The sequence below is a fragment of the Acanthochromis polyacanthus genome, chromosome 16, assembly GCF_021347895.1.
Source record: "Acanthochromis polyacanthus isolate Apoly-LR-REF ecotype Palm Island chromosome 16, KAUST_Apoly_ChrSc, whole genome shotgun sequence".
NCBI classification, from domain to species: domain Eukaryota; kingdom Metazoa; phylum Chordata; class Actinopteri; family Pomacentridae; genus Acanthochromis; species Acanthochromis polyacanthus.
Genome location: NC_067128.1, coordinates 4,209,900 through 4,226,176, shown reverse-complemented (window position 1 = coordinate 4,226,176; position 16,277 = coordinate 4,209,900). Strand labels below are relative to the sequence as shown.

The following is a 16,277-nucleotide window of genomic DNA, read 5'->3' as shown; positions in this document are numbered from 1 at the left end:
CGTTGGTTCAATTTTACTTCCAGTCCACTTGAAGTGAAACCCCGAATCTCTCACTTCTTTTAACCTCCTTCACTCCCTCTTCTCTGCTCCTTCTGCTGTTCTCATTTTTTGAACCATTCAAATGAATTATCCTGACTTGCCTCTGCTTTTCCAAGGACTACCTGCAAATAGTCGACTCACCCATGGACTTTGGCACCGTTCTCAACACGCTGACGGAAGGAAAGTACCAGTCTCCCATCGAGCTCTGCAAAGACGTCAGGCTCATTTTTAGCAATTCCAAAGCATACACGCCCAGCAAGAAGTCTCGGGTGAGAGCCACATGCACCAACACACACATTGCATACACTGTATTTTATTTAGCATTTATCTCCTGTTTCAGTGTATTTATTTTTTTAAACTGTGTCTCCAGATATACAGCATGAGTCTGAGGCTGTCTGCGCTGTTTGAGGAACACGTCAGCTCCATCCTGGCCGACTACAAAGCCATCCACGGTCTGACAGATAAACTGACCAGACAGGGCTCAGACAGACAGACACGACACACTACAGACAGACAAACACGGCACGCGATAAAGCGCAGGAGGAGGAGGAGCGATTCTCCCGCCAGCAGCACTGCATCCAGGTAGAAACAAAAGACCTTTCATTTGGAGTTGTCGTGGCTCAGGGAAAGAAATGCTAATTGTCACCGCTTTCCCCTTAATCTTGTAGTCCAGAGAGGAAGAGGCGAGTGTCTTCCAGGGTGACTGCAAAGAAGGAGCCCTCACCGCCTCCTTCACGACCCCCGTCTCTGAGGCAGAGCATCCCCCCGAAACAGCCTCCTCAGCTGGTCAACGGCAAGGCGGACGCTCCGACTCCGGGGCGAACACGCAGCGGAACACGCCATTCTACGCACTCTCCACCCTCCTCATCCTCCTCGCAGAGCATCACCAACAACACACCGAGCGCAGCAGGTGAGCTCATGATAGCACGGTTTGTACGTTCAAAAATAAAGTGTCGTAGATATGCTTTGCCTTTTCTTTTTGGGAATTAGAAGACTGATTTTGTGTGGTGGGTCAATGTATAACTTTTGAAGTCCATGGGATATATCTTGCATACATTTTTAATAAAAGTTAAAAAAAAAAAGGTTTTTATGTTCATTGTGATTATGACTTTACAAATTTCATAATTATTTATGATGGAATCAATCACATATTAATAAAAAATGACTGGATATCACTAAAATGTCAACTAAAAAACCATCCGAATTTAATACCAACCACCTTCTAATGAGCTAAACAATAATAAAATGAGCTGATTCAAATATAGTTTTGATTGTGTTCTTTTTATTAAGTTGAGATAATCATGACAGATATTTCTTTTTGGGCAATATATCAAATTTAACATGGAAAATAAATTGTATCCGCGTCTGAGAAATAATTTTCAACTAAGTTACCCGTTACAAAAACAACTCTCAAGGAAGTGTGTTAATTCCAGATCACATGACCTGCTCCACATGATGTCATTTCCTCCTGAAGAAAAGACTGGCCAGACTCCGAGGCTTTCTGACTTATTTAATATAAAGTAGTCAACAGGTTTACAACAATATCTTTATAAATAACTTTCAGTTTCAATTCTATATATAATGTTTTAGAAGAATCTTTCTCTAAAACTGAAATGGGGTGTTTGATTATAGGCGGCCATGTTGATTTTAGGCCTGAAAACAGCAAAAATGTCAACTATGATACCTGTCATCTATGTTACAAGAAGTCCTGCAATTATATATTGACCCTGATATCTTAAAAAAAACACTTAAAACTTAACTTTTTAGCCTGGCTTTTATCTAGTGTGTTTTCACGGCTCGTATATTTACTGTCATTTATGCTTCACTGTTGTTCCTGTATGTTTATACTTGATTTCTAATCAGACTTATGCTCTTTATGTACACACTTTATGTTCAGCACCTGGAGTTCCATTTAATTTCTGACTTGTTCTGTGTAGATAAAGTTTGATTAGTTGACTTATTTATTGTGTCTCTTTGCCGCCACCAGAGTCCACTCGCTCGTCGCGGACTCATAACTCTGTGTCGGCTTCTGCACCACCAGCTCCTGAAAAGGTGACGCCGTCCCAACCCACAGAGTTCAGCGGTGGAAGCACTCGTCGGAAACTCAGGACGCCTGTGAGACACACCCCTGGTGAGAGATACTGTCACAAAGACGTCACTTTTTAACACTCTTAAACACTGTTATAAAGCTGCTTTTCTCTTCTTGTAAAAGGTCAGAAAAAGTCCACAGCAAAGACTCTGAAAACTCTGCTCCTTACCTGTCTGAAATGCCCTGTTTCAAGTCCAGGCTTTGCTTCTGTTACTTATCTTCATCACTATACACATTTGCATAACGCTTTGCTGGTTTGTCTGTCAAATAAAGCTTCCTGCCGTTACTTCCAGAACCACAAGAGCCACTTCAACTAGAGATAAGTCTCTCTGACTACACTCAGAGGTCTGAGGTTTTGGTCCATAACCGACGTTCTATTGTGTTCGGCAAAACTGAGCGTTTAAGACAGTGTGAGAAGGTTATTAGGTAGAAAAATAGTGTGTTTTTTTGAACAGTAAAGTAAGTATACAGAGGGTCCTTGACTTACGTTAGAGTTCCGTTCCTACTATGTGACGTAAGTCGATTTTTGCTGCAAGTCGGAACTCTGGTTAAATGTAAACAAAACCGCTACGTGCATCAAAATATCAATCAGTTTACATATTTGTACAACTACAGTAAAGACAAACAATCATTAGCTCACACTGAAACACAACTAGGTAGGAAAGTATCGGTGAAAATGTAAACTTTAAGTCTGACTTACACTTGTGAGCCATGATGAAGTTAGCGAATGTAGCATGATACAATGTAAACAAATGTAAACAAAGCCGTCTTATTGTGCTGCATGACTACTGTACATACAGTGTTCATCTGCTCTGCTCATCGTGTGACAACATATTTGTCCGCTCCGCAACTATTTCTACTGAACCAGTTCGACATAACGACGAAACACCAAAAAGCCGTACGTTAAAACAATGACCAGCCCGTAATCAGTTCCAATGTAACCGCGAAACGTCATAACTCGAGGACGCCGTAAACCGAGGACCTCCTGTACTCTAGAAATCATTAAATGTGCCTAATATGGTTTCTTTCATGTTTCCAGCCTGACACCATGTTTTCCTCCTCTCATTCTGTCAATCCTTTTCCCTCTCAGGCTCTCCTGTCATTCCTGCATCTCAAAGCACAGTCCACCTGAACGGCCACAGCAGTCATGTGACTCTGGGTGTCGGCCGACGGGGGCGGAAGTCCAGGACGGAGGCGCCGGTGAGTCCTCCGGAAGTCACGACTCCAGCGAGCCCCTCGAGACCCAGAGGTCGACCGCCCGGCAAGAAGAGAGGCAGGAAGAGCAAGCAGGAGCTGGAGGAAATGAGGAGGAGCGGCAACCGCAGGAGCTCCACCCCCGACGACGAGCTCGACCAATCCACGGGCGACGAAGGCGGCACGTCTTCCGCACAGGAAACCTCGGTTCTGTCGGACTCCGGCACGACGCACAGAAGGCGAGGTCGGCCCCGAATCATAAGAACTGAGGAACCCCCGCCTCCTGCCGAGTCACCCGAACCCTCGCCGCTGAGGAGGAGCAGCAGGAGAGCCAACGAGGAGGTGACGCCTCCTCAGGCCGCCTCGCAGCGACCGCTTCGGAAGGAGTCGCCGAAGGAGGAGGATGGGGCAGGAGGGTCGATGCGAACACGTAACCAGGGGCGACGGTCGGCCTGGTACATGGAGGAGGACTCTGAGGAGGAACAGAGGCAGCTGCTGTTTGAGGACTCATCAATAACCTTTGGCACCTCCTCCAAGGGTCGCGTCCGCAAACTGACAGAAAAGGCCAAAGCCAACCTGATCGGCTGGTAACACACAGGCTGGCTGAGGAGATTTCTGAGCTTAAGCGCGGAGGAGTCGAGGAAGTCCTGCTTGTATGCATTTGTGTGTGTGGAGATGCTGGTGTGGCTGCTACTATTTGAAGCTGTGGCTTCTGAGGGAAAAACCGCGGTGTTCGCTCCTCACCTTCCTCTGCCCAGTTAGCACATCAGCACCGAGGGTCACTTCTTCTTCTAAGTCCTCCTACATTATTGATCCATGTTGGATCCCACAGGAGCGCACGGAGTCTTACGCTGGTGGTGTCGGGACGCACTCCTGTCCGCTGAATCACTCTGAACCTCCGTCTGACCTTAAACGCAGCTGGGCAAAGACTTTTAGTACTTGAAAACACAAAATGAGGAGAACGGATGTATCTTTATCTCGCTATTTTTGACGACTTTTTGCCCGTGGAGCTGAAGCTGTGGGGCCGGTGATGGACAACAAACCGCCGGCCTGACAAACGTCCTACAACCCCCCCCACCTTCTTCTTCATTCGCCCTGCTCTTTTTTATACAACCCGCTCTCTGCTTTTTCTAAGATTTGTACGTGATGATCGGCTGTCTGCTTTTGGAAGTCTTACACGTCGGCTGACCTGAGCGTGTACGTCTGCGCTAAAATACCAAATGGTGTACCTTTTTGTAGGTACTGTAGATCTGTAGGTTTTGTTTACTATTGATGTGTTTTGTTTTTTGTTTTGGTTTTTTTTTTGCATGTCAGTTAGAAAGTTTTTTCTTTTTCCTGACGCTGTTTTTACTGTGAGGAGGAGGAACAGGATGCGTGGGTGAAAGGGGTCATGTATGTCGATGTAGATCACGTTTCAACGCGTCCTCAACATTAGCAATACCTTGTGCCTTTATGTCTTCGGCGTGTGTGTGTGTGTGGGTGTGTGTGTGTGTGTGTGCGCTTGGCCTCTGCCCTGCAAAGTACATGTGCCTGTCGGTGTGTGTGTGTGTGTGTTGTGCGAGTAAATTCAAGGTGTGCGTGTGTTTTTTTTATAACACAACTGAGCGTGTCGTTCACTTTCGGCGTACAAACAGTGGCATACAGTTTGATCGTTGTGAAACCTCTCAAAGAAATGTATTTATAGCAGTGGAAAAAAAGAATTTACTGTTGTTGTAAACATACCATTATCCATGTCGATATATTATCCTATAACCAACCTATCGTCAGTTTATACCTAAGGTACGGAGAGCGGAGGATTTGGGGCGACTAGCTTTCGAGATGCACTTACCACAGACCGGTTATCAGTGCAGTCTTAGGGAGGAACCATGTGTATTTTGAAACATATACAAATGAACTTTTCACACACACACACACACACACATACACACACACACACATACACACACACACACACACACAGTTGTGTCTCGCATGTTCTAGCACTTTCTCATGTCTGAAGCAAGCAGGACGGAAAGCAAACCAGAGAGAGAAACAAGTCATATATCATCATTCTGATTGTGTGCCTTTGCTACTCTGGCATATTGAATCCACGGTTTTTCTCCTTTTCGGGGCCTTGTTTTGATTTGTTTGTTTGTTTTTTTGGGACTTTCCGGTTCTGTCTGGGACTTCAGGCTCGTACGAGAAAAGACTGAGGAGTCCGACAGGGGGAGACGTACGTTCTGCGTCACACTTTGTACACACCACAACACAAAGCGGACCGATTTCTAAACGACATTTTTCTGTTTCCGCCCTCCAGCGCAGAGCCAAAATCTTGCACCTCGTGTTGTGGGGTTGACTGGGGAGAACTGGACAGTAGCATCTATATCCACTTCCATCAGACACATATTACTAAACGTATAACCCATCTGCTCATCGTTGGTTCTTTTTGTCGTTACGTCAATGCCAAATCCTGTCTTTGGGCACTGAACTTTTAGAACATGGCTTTTTGAATGTCTTTTATTTTCTAAAGAGGTTTTATCGTCTCCATAGTGAGTGTGTCGAGCTCTTTTTACATATTACGTGTCAACTGTTTTCCGTCTGTGTCCCTGCCATACAGGAGGATGGGATGGTGTTCTTACACTCTGCCACACGTATGTTAGGGGATCATTTACACAAACTCTGCCGTCGTTAGCTCCACAAACGCCTCGTTTACATCGTGTATATGAAGGGTTTTATTCCAGTTTGAGACACGTTCCTTCATAAGGGACAGAAATGAAAGTAAATCCCATTATTTGGATTTAAAGGTGGTGATCTTTGGCCATAAAAATACACCGATCAGCCACAGAATTAAAGCAAATACCACTGATTATCTCATTACAGTGCTCTGCTGGGAACCAGTTAGAACTACATTAATTTATTGATTAGTTTTAAAGGTCATTGCCAACTGTTTTGACAACTGATTATTCAGTTTGAGTGTTTCTTTTGGGAGAAAATAGTGTAATTATTCAAATATTTGCTTGACTTTTTCCTTCACTTGAATATTTTCTTACCTTCTTTCACTTTATCAGTAAACTTAACACCTTTAGGTTATGGACCAAACAACACATTTGTCATCTTGGGCTTTAAGGAAACAGATTTTTAACAATTTTCGGTTATTTTTGATTGACGAAACAGGTACATTTTTAATTCCCTTGCATTTTATGTACAGCAGTTACTTTAAAAATCAAGATTTTAAATACAAAATATAACTTTTACTTAAAAAATGTCAGATTTTTAGCTTTTTACGTGTGATTTTTATTTCATTTGTCTCTTCTGTGACAGTAAACGGAATCTCTTTGGGTTTGTCGTCTTGGGGCTTTGGCAAAGGCAGCATAAACATTATTAATGTTGTTGCTGATCGGTGCATTTTGCTGGTTTTAATTGTTCAAATGAATCTATAAACTCTTCATATTCACTTTCAGGGTTTGGGATTTGTTTTTCTATCTCAGCCAATAAAATTCACGTACAGATGGGTGACAAATTAAAGGAAAAGCCTGAACCCTGGACCCCTACTGTGAGGAGATCTGGTGGCATTTTTGCGACATCGTTCGGATCCGTTTGTTCCATCAGAACATTTCACCAAATGAGGGAGTTTATGTTGAAAGAATTGTTTTAATTCCCCCACACATCAGGAAGCAGTGAAGCTTTACTGAGACACTTTATTTGAGCTTTTTCCTTTAATTTGTCACTCGTGTGTATATGCACAGATTGTCATGAGTAGAGTGCAGGTCTTAAATTTGCTGATCCAGGCTTCTCAAACTTGAAATATGAGCTAATTTCTAAAGAATGGCACCCATCTTGCTTCAGGAAAGATAACTGCACTTTTGGCCCACTACGTAGCAGCCATGGTATCCCCAGTTAATAAGGGGATAAAGGAGAATATTTGTCGTATCTCAGCTTATTTTCCAGTGAAATATGTAAGTAATGACCATCTTCATCAATATCTGTGTTCATCAGATCTGCCAAAGTAGAAGAGCTGATTTAGTTTTATCACCTGAACCACAGAAGTCATCTGAAAGGGGCTTTAAAAGAAGACAGGCAGCAGGAAGTGGTGAGTTCATCTGCTCACATTTTATTCCATTTTCAGATATGATTTAAGCTTTTTTTTTTAATTGAGAAGTTTGGAATCGGCGCCTTCAGAGCTGCACTTCTACCGTGATATCTTTGGAGCTCATGTAAACACGGCCTGTGCTAACGTGTGGCAGAGTTTGTGTGTGTGTGTGTGTGTGTCTGTAATGTGTGTGTGTGTGACGTGGCTGCATGTAAGCCACCAGGAAGCGTTATGGGATGTTTTAAGGGGACGCGGGACGGGGAAGGACGAAGAGAAAAGGGGGTAAAAAGGGGCGTTTCACTGATTGACGAGGTTGTCTTTGTTAGTTTGGATACTTTTTATATATAAAGGAATTAATGCAAAAAAGACGCATAAAGCTAGAATGTATGTGTAGGGGAGTACTGCTGTCCTGTTAGTTCATACCAATATTTTAAGTAAATAAACAGTTGTGTTTCCATATCCACTTTCACCTCCTGTTCTTTTTTCAGTTCGGTAAAACTGGAAAGATATTCACAGATTTAGACTTCCGGCATCAACATTTCATTAGATATACGTTGTCTAAACATAAACGATGCCTCTTTTCCATCGTTGGGAGGTAGACAAAGTGCTACAAGCCCAGTTTTATCAAAAGTAGCTGTCTTTCAAGCTGCACAAATGACAGTGGTGGTTATACAAGCGCACAGGGACCGTCTGCAAATTGCAAAAAAGAGAGACTCTACTCACATACTCAGTAACTCCACTCTTATACACTGTAGTGTCACCAAAATCACTGCAGCCTTCAGTTGTTTACTGTTGGTCATACTACAACTCTTGGTTTGATATTAAAAAATCAAACTTTACTGAACTTCTTTCTCATTTGTGGCAGTACAAAACAACATAACTCAGTTCCAGTGCAGGTGGATGGATGTGTGTTTTTATTTGCTCCACACACAGTAAATGAACAACTCCTCCACCTTGCGTTGCCAAAACGCAACTGCGTAAAATTCACTTCCCCAAACGCGGAGCTCCGCGTTCGGCTTCGACTGACGTGGCGCGCCGCTAAAGGTCCTCTGGTTCCTCCGTGGGCGGCGGTGATTGGGCAAAGCACCTGTTGGCTGATGTTTTAGAAAACAATGTAAATACACAGGTGGCGGCATATGTGGCTTATGTAAATAAAACAGAAGTGAAAGTGTCACACCGGGCTGCTCTCTGTGCGCAAAAGACGCACTCGGACGCAATGTTTGGCAGATAGCTGGAGGAGACGCTGTGGATTTTAAGAGGAGGTAAGAAGTCATAATTACTAAAAGAAACCAGATTTGACAGATATAAAATATATAAGTTTTGATGAAGTTTCTGTGGTGCCATATGTTCATGAAGATTCTCCAAATTACGCGCGCCAGTGAACCTCCTGAAGCCGTTTGGCACAAAAGGGCCCCTTGTTGTGATTTCTACATTAGTGTTGGAGTGACTTTTAGTGTTGACGCGCCTCTCCTCAGGTGACAGCTGTGCAGTCATGCCAGAGCTCAGAGCAGCCGTGGTGCTGCAGGTCGCGCTGCTGCTCTCTGCCGTGCCCGCGCAGTACCTCATCTCCCGGTGGAGCGGATCCACGGCGGTGCAGCGCTTCCATGCGACCACCCGGTGCGTAAAAATGTCCTTTTTGTACCATACAACGCTTTGTAAGGGGAGGAAAGGTCTTAAGTTGGGGAAAACAAATAAATGACCTGCCTCAGACTGTTATGTGCTCCCGTCAATATTTTGAGCAATAAAAACATGAAAAGATCAAGACAAGAGCACAATTATGAACTAGTAAGACACTTAATCTGCTGTGGAAAACAGAATTAGATCCATATATCATTCATTATCCAGAATTTGGTGTTTTCCTTGACATGAATAAAAACATATCTAACAAGTGATGCAGAAAAGACACAAATCTTTGCAAAAAAAATAAAATCACCAGAATGCATTAAATTACAGTAAATAACCAGAAGAACCACAAAGAAAAAAGTATTAATTTTCATATTAACTATAAATAAAAGAGGACAAAATTGTAAATAATGTCCACATCAAAAATGAAAACATTTTTGGTTAATTGCAAGAAAAATTGTGTATAATTAGGACTAAAAAATGCTTATTAACTTTTACAGCAATAACTAATAAAATCACAGAAACCACACATTTACCATAAAAATGCTGACAATGTCAACATCAAAGATCAGAATTGCAATTTAATTAGTTTAAATTTTTTTTTTCACAGATACTTATTTTGATCATTTTTAAACCTATTTTTTTCTGGCACCTTTGTTGCTTCCTAATTTTTTTTTTTTAATTTTTTACAGTGTACACCGATGACCACAGCGCCACTTTTGAGTCGTTTTTTAAAGACTGTAGTGAAGCTATCAGGATGTTGTCAAGTAATTATGCAGCGTGAATTTATTTATTTCCTGTACTGTTCCAGATTGCTTCGAATTTGGAAAGAGTGGAGAGGATCCTACCTGAATGGCACGGCCTGGACGGACTGGACTAACCAGCAGATGTCCAAAGTCATGTGAGTGGAAGAAGCGTCATTCAAATCAGGGCTGACTTGGGATCAAAGACGGTGATTTGCTTAGGCTCTTTTTTCAAACTTTACTCAGTGGAAATGTGATTTTTAAAGTTCTTGTAGCGACGCTTCAGGAAAGGAACATAGAAGTAAACTCGCAATATCTGATGACTTTTGCTTCCTGAAGGTCTCTGTTTGGCTTCGGACAAGAAGGTGAAACGACTCCAGAGTCGCCTCCTATTGAGACCATGATGTACGACAACGACCAGGGGTTCTTTGGAGGTTTGTGTCTGTAGCTACAGAAAGATCTGATCAGTGGACATCAGCTGGGTCAATATATACAGTCATGAAAAAAATATTAGACCACCCTATCTTCCATTTCTTGTTCAGTTTCATGCCTGGTACCACTAAAGATATATTACCTGAGGAATACAATGAACACGACAAAAGATGCAGCTGATTCCATAATACTTTATGTCCAATTTGACATGTTTAAGCTTCATTGTATTCCCAGGTTATAAAGGAGGCCATTTCATGTCATAAACAGCACTGCACATGTAAAGGCCTAGAGTGGTTTCCTGCTGACATTCAAGCCGTAGCACAACTCAGAAGTCGTCAGCTCTCACATAACGCCTAAAACTAAAGAATTATGTGAAGCCACAAAGGCAGCCATCTTAGCACTGCTGGAAACTGGCATGAGTGAGAGACAGGTAGCCAAAAAACTGAAGATCTCCAAGACAGCCGTTCATTCCACCAAGAAAGAACAAGCCCGGCATGGTTCTACCAAACTGCTCGCTGGTCGCAGCAGGAAACGTCTTTCTACCACCAGATGACCGTCACTCATCCGTTCCTGTGTCAGAAATCGTCATCAGACCTCCAGGGATCTTAAAAATGAGTGAACACTGTGAAGAAATGTGACTTGTTCGGCAAGGACAGTTGGAAACCGACGTCTTGAAGCTGGTCTGAAGTCACACAGGGCAGGAAGAAGCCCTTCATCAATGAAAGGGATGGGATCACAAGGCTTGGACTGTTGATGATTGGACTAAGGTTCTCTTCAGCTGATGCCCACTCCAGCCAACTTACTGGTTAGGAAGAAGCCTGGAAAAGCTACAAACCAGACTGTCTGCCCCTACAGTAAAACATGGGGGTGGATCAGTGACCATCTGGGGTTGTTTCAGTACGAGTGGAACAGGGCAAACGAACCAGGTCATGTTTGGGGCTGCTCTTGAAAACAGTCTTCTTCCATCAGCTGGGAAACTGTTTCCTGCCTCCAATGACTGCATTTTCCAACAAGACAAGGTCAGTTAAAGCCTGGATGGAAAACCAGAACACTGGAACCATGCCTTGTCCTGCTCAATCACCAGATCTACATCTAGTTGAAAACCTGTGGAAAATCATCAAACGCTAAATGGAGACTCACAAGCCCAAAAACAAAGCAAATTATTTTTCAAATTGAACTGGAGCTACGCTTTAAAAACAAAACAAAAACAGTGTATTGTAAAAGTTACAATACTTGTCAGAAAAATCACAAATGAAACCTAAGTTGTACAGCCCTAAGAGGTACTTTAACTTAAATCAAGCAGATGAGTGCTTCTGTTTGTCTTCATTTATGCAGCTTCTAAGACGGTTCGCAGCCCTCGACCTCCGTTTGTTTTCCTACGAGTCGGTGAAGTTGTGCTGGAGAGGAATCGCCAGATGGTCGGAGTGGTGGTGAGCTGGGACCCTGAGCTACGAGCTCCTCCAGAATGGGTGGACAGAATGTATTCTGACTTTGAGGTTAGCAGCAGCTTAATTTATGCACAATTTACTTATACTAGTTGCACCCTTACATACTGATCAGGTCAAATTTAACCCATTTTGACATTTGACAGCAATGAAAACACACAAAAATGAAAACATCTTTGAAGTTATCCTTTTGTTCAGGTGTTACAAATGTCTGTACATTCAGGCTGTTCTGGGTCAAATTAGACTCCTTTCTACTGAAACGGATTTTAGATCCTCCAGTGTGGGTCAAATCAGAGAAAACGGTGATTTCTGGGAATCTACGTGCCATGTCTGTGTGTGATTTTATGGGATATGTGCCCAGTTTTTTCGGAGTCTTGTCAGTCGTTTCTTCAGGAGGAAATGGCATCATGTGGAGCACGTCATGTTGAAAATCAGCCCTTCACTGACTGCGTTTGTGTTCTTTCAGGGCACCAAATCAGAGAGAACGCCTCATTACAAGGTGCTGTTCAGCGGTCCTGGACCTTCTTCTCTGATGGTCGGATATTTACCACAAACACAACTGGAGCGCATCACTGGGATGAGGGTAAGTCCTGGAAATAACACACACGATCACACACTCAGTGAATCTCTCGCTCACTGCTGGACGTTTGCAGCCGGACATCCCCACCCTGGAGAATTACTTCACACACTTTGACGGCGAACGCTTCGTCATGCAGCCGTGGCTCCGAGAGCTTTTCCCAGAAGACGAGGACGAGGACGCTTGACTGCTCGGCCCTGAAAGACTGATCCCACACACGGTTTTATTTTCTAACTGGAACAGTGTTCTTCTTCCAGATGATTGTTTGTGGAGTCTAGTGGAGGTAAAATGCCAGATATGTTTTGCTCAGGAAGTGTTGGGCAGATTTAAGTGCCAAAATTTGTGCAGAACAAGAAAAATGATCAAATTCCTCCTGTCTGTGACGGTTTCTTTTGGGGATTTGGAGGCTATTCTTGAAAAAAAAAACCAAGCTCTTTTAAGATGCACAAATATACAGTATTTTAATATAATATGTCCCACAAATATAGAAAACCCTTTAATTTAAATCCTGATTTTAAACGACAGTCGTGAAAGGCTGGAAATGTTAAATAATGACAGTAAATATGAATGTGTGTTGGATGAAAGTTGCACCTTATATTTAAGCATCACAAGCATGCAATAAAGTGTTGTACAGAATCCACTTTCTGGGTTTATGAGAGTTTTTTCCTGCTCCTGTCTCTGAGGCTGAATGACGCAGACACCTGAGAGGAGGCGGTGATCGTAGGGACATGAGGGAAGTGAAAACGCTGCCTCCTGCCTTCGTCCTCCTCTTCCTCAGTCCTCCACTCTTTGGTTTCCTCTTCTTTAACGTTTAGCGGGGAGCCCAGACTTTGTCCGAGCAGCTGACAGACTTTGCCGGCCTTTTGTTGAGCGTTTTCCACTGCTGACACACACGCACGCTGCCTAGAAAACGGATCAAAACACACAATTAGAATAAAAATGAACATCTGAGCAGATAATACAAAACTGATTTCTTCTTTAATACCTCATCTGACTGAGACATTCAGCGCTGTGGTAAAACTGAGGCGTCCCGACACAAACGCTCTTGTCCAGCTTTTCCAGCAGGACGCTACAAACTCGCTCCATCTTCTCAAAATCTGAGAACGTAACCTTCACCTGAGGGCACATTTTGTAAGTCTGTCACATGAAAGTGAACATACATGAGCGTGTTGGTGCTTCTCTAAACACTCTACCTCTGCATCCATACAGTACTGCTCTGCGTGTCGGTGCACGAACCTCCTAACTGATGTGTCTTCCTCCCTGATGCTGTGTTGTCTGAGCAGAATGCAAAAAAGAAAAAGTTATTCATCTGAAGCTGGAGGCAGGAAACATAAAAGTGAAGTTTTTTAATATTATTAAATGTTACTAATGGTTCAATCCAAATGAATAAAGCAAGACTTCTGTTTACAGTTAACTAGTCTTACAGACAGGTAGCATATAATAGCATAGCAGCATATTATAAACCATAATGCAACGCTGTTTTTTCCCCTCTTTTTAACCTTTTAAGTGCAATAGAAAGTTGTCTTTCTACCTGTGTGTCCTCCAATCTGTGCATGAATAAATGGTGTACATAGTCTAGTAATATTTATATGTTTACCACTACAACTAATACAACAGCAGATAACTAATATTAAAGCTGTTCCTGTCTCACTATGAACTTTATCTTGGCTGTTCTTACCTGAGAGCCTGTAAAATATACTCCAGTCTCCGTGAAACGCTGCTGGTCGCCTCGCTGAGCGACTCCTTGCTGCTGCTCACACCGACCCGCAGCGACGCTCGGTCCGCCGGACAACACACCTCCGCTGTGCCGGTCACCTGGAGCTCCCTGAGCCGGTGACTGGCTCTGTCTCTGCCGACTGGTCTCACTTCCAGCCCCCGGTCCACTTCAGCCGGTAAAACCGCAGCAAAGGCGCGACATGGACTCGCCATGATGGAGGTAAGCTCAAACTAACTTCCCGCTGCTATGGCGATGCGCGAAATGCACTTCGGGATTTGTAGTCCGTTAATGGACTACAAAAAGAACTAGGTATTGCTTTACAAGTCTAAAATTGAAACGAATTAGAGAAATTTGTGAGACATTAATTGGTATTTTGATGTTCTATTCATGCCGAGAGCAGGGGCGGATCCAGATTAGTTTTAGTGGGGGGGCACAGATATTTTTTTTGATGGGGGGACCAAAAAGTTGTAAGAAAAATTGAAAGCTGCTACCGACCTCTCGCTTTTACAAAATATTTTCCATGTGTGTTTTTTTTTTTTTTTGGCTCTTTCACCCAGTAGGAAAGCTGTATATGACCTTTTCATTTTGGACTGTTAACATTCAAATTATGATGGACTTGTTTTTGTGAATTACAGCATCATCAGCTGCAGCATCTGCCTGTTATGTAAAACTGGTAAGCTCAACGACAGTATCCTGAGGGTAATTAAGTGACAAATATCATGCAAGAACAGCACTATATACAACCCTGTCAATTTCCGCTTCTTAGAATGTTTACCGACAATTATCACACCTAAAATAAGAAATAATATTCTGTACTTTTAGCAACTAGTTCTCAGCTGTAAACCATAAACATCATAGAGTTCTGTATACTAATCAGCCTAAATCAAAATGAATACTACCCAGTACACAGTGAACAACAACAATCTGTACCCTTGATCTGTGCTAAAATAACCTCAGATGTTCTGTGCAGTAATATCAATTTTAAAATGCAATAAGTAGCACTCTATACATGTAGTTGCAAATCTGAGAACAATAACAAACAGTAACAATCTTACACAAACAGTTATTACTTTAATGGTAAGGATTTTACTAACAGAGAATGCCATCTTATGAGTAAAAAAACTACTCTTGCTGCAACAGTTGTCTGAATAGTTGATTAGTTATCACCTATCAAAAATAATCAACTATTTTATAATTAGTTAATCCATTTGAGTAATTTTTAAAGAAAAATCAAATTAAAAGTTCTTTTAAAAGGTAGACTCCAGTCCTTAAGAAATTAGCAATACCCAGAAGTACAACAAGATTTATTTATTTATTTACTTTTGTAACAATAAGTTGGCTTATTGTTTTTATAGGTTACACATGAACGTATTATTTTATATGTGTATTTATATATTTATATTTGTACATTTCTTACTGTTTCCAATCAAAGAAAATACTTTTACCATAAATCTTAAACAAATAATGTATGGAAAAAACAACAGAGCTGGTATACTAACTTCCTCTCCTCCTCCTCCTCTTCCTTCTCGCATTCTGTGACGTACTTTTTTTCACGGTTAACGTGATATGACGCAATTGACGTAGAACCGCAATAAAACACGCCGTTATAGTGAATAAAACAGTTTTAAACATTGTTGGAAACATTTTGGAAAATGTGAGTACACAACTAAGTGAAACAGAAAACTTCGGTGTGGTTTTCAGATGTTTAAGTGCAGAAATGTTACCTGTGATACCTGAACACACCTGTCTTAATTAAGCTAGCTGAGCAGTCAGGTGTAACTCTTCACCTTTTTCTGCAACTTTAGCCAACATAAACCTCACTTTAGGAGCACTTGAATGAATGTCAAGAAGTTTGAAGTCAGTCCAGAGCTGAATTTAGTTTGTGTGATTGTAGTTTCTCAGGAAATGTGAATTTACTGCTATTATCTGATTTTGTTTGCTGTGAAGCTTAGCAAAACTAGCTAAAAAAAAAGACTTGCTATTATCACTTAAACGCAAGTTCTCAGTTTCTAAACATTGCATTCAAGGTAAATTTGAACTTTTTAACAGTCATTTGGGTGATTTAAAGGGCTAAATACTAATTTTCACCTCTTTTCCCACTTGCTAGCTTTGACCAAAAGCATGTAGGAGCGACCTGACAAGCACAGCAGCAGGTATGTTGTTGCTTCACCTGGTCTAAATGCAAATTAATAACATCATTAGAAGTATGGTGCATGAATGTATAAGGGCACAGTAATGTTTAGGGAAGCATCTAGTTGCGATTCATCTGACATGTAGTCCAGCTTCAGTTAAATGTTCACTGTGCAATAGATAACAAACATCGATCAGATACTGTATGACTATATCCTA

The 16,277-nt window shown here is 42.0% G+C and overlaps 3 protein-coding genes across 4 annotated transcripts in view; 2 read left to right on the top strand and 1 right to left on the bottom strand.

Annotated features, from left to right (window-relative positions):
* phip (pleckstrin homology domain interacting protein) overlaps positions 1-7,850 on the top strand; it is a 47,142-nt gene extending 39,292 nt beyond the window's left edge. Inside the window, 5 exon segments of the mRNA XM_022214779.2 lie at positions 156-308; positions 410-621; positions 708-949; positions 2,027-2,170; positions 3,219-7,850. Of these exon segments, the coding sequence (XP_022070471.2) occupies positions 156-308; positions 410-621; positions 708-949; positions 2,027-2,170; positions 3,219-3,913 (1,446 nt within the window). The 3' untranslated portion in view covers positions 3,914-7,850.
* Positions 7,851-7,979: 129 nt separating this feature from the next.
* si:dkey-261l7.2 (uncharacterized protein LOC569751 homolog) lies at positions 7,980-12,851 on the top strand. Its single transcript, XM_022195174.2, has 7 exons — positions 7,980-8,653; positions 8,867-9,008; positions 9,826-9,915; positions 10,097-10,191; positions 11,525-11,685; positions 12,101-12,217; positions 12,288-12,851. Exons 2-7 carry the CDS (start codon positions 8,884-8,886, stop codon positions 12,396-12,398), a joined length of 699 nt encoding a protein of 232 aa, XP_022050866.1. The 5' UTR covers positions 7,980-8,653; positions 8,867-8,883; the 3' UTR covers positions 12,399-12,851.
* Positions 12,782-14,176, bottom strand: irak1bp1 (interleukin-1 receptor-associated kinase 1 binding protein 1). Of its 2 annotated transcripts, XM_022195172.2 has the most exons (4): positions 13,890-14,176; positions 13,405-13,486; positions 13,197-13,327; positions 12,782-13,114 (listed from the first exon to the last, which is right to left on the bottom strand). In XM_022195172.2, exons 1-4 carry the CDS (start codon positions 14,138-14,140, stop codon positions 12,862-12,864), a joined length of 717 nt encoding a protein of 238 aa, XP_022050864.1. In that variant the 5' UTR covers positions 14,141-14,176; the 3' UTR covers positions 12,782-12,861. The 2 variants fall into 2 exon arrangements, with proteins under 2 accessions (XP_022050864.1, XP_051792573.1); XM_051936613.1 differs by lacking the exon at positions 12,782-13,114 and having other exon boundaries at positions 13,219-13,327; positions 13,448-13,486.
* Positions 14,177-16,277: the final 2,101 nt, after the last annotated feature.

Coding starts and splice junctions, on each gene's coding strand:
- si:dkey-261l7.2 (XM_022195174.2), top strand. CDS start 8,884: ATGCCAGAGCTCAGAGCAGCCGTGGTGCTGCAGGTCGCGCTGCTGCTC. Junction 9,009..9,825: donor CGCTTCCATGCGACCACCCG/GTGCGTAAAAAT, acceptor GTACTGTTCCAG/ATTGCTTCGAATTTGGAAAG. Junction 10,192..11,524: donor CGACCAGGGGTTCTTTGGAG/GTTTGTGTCTGT, acceptor TCATTTATGCAG/CTTCTAAGACGGTTCGCAGC.
- irak1bp1 (XM_022195172.2), bottom strand. CDS start 14,140: ATGGCGAGTCCATGTCGCGCCTTTGCTGCGGTTTTACCGGCTGAAGTG. Junction 13,487..13,889: donor TATATTTTACAGGCTCTCAG/GTAAGAACAGCC, acceptor CATTCTGCTCAG/ACAACACAGCATCAGGGAGG. Junction 13,115..13,196: donor GAATGTCTCAGTCAGATGAG/GTATTAAAGAAG, acceptor TCCGTTTTCTAG/GCAGCGTGCGTGTGTGTCAG.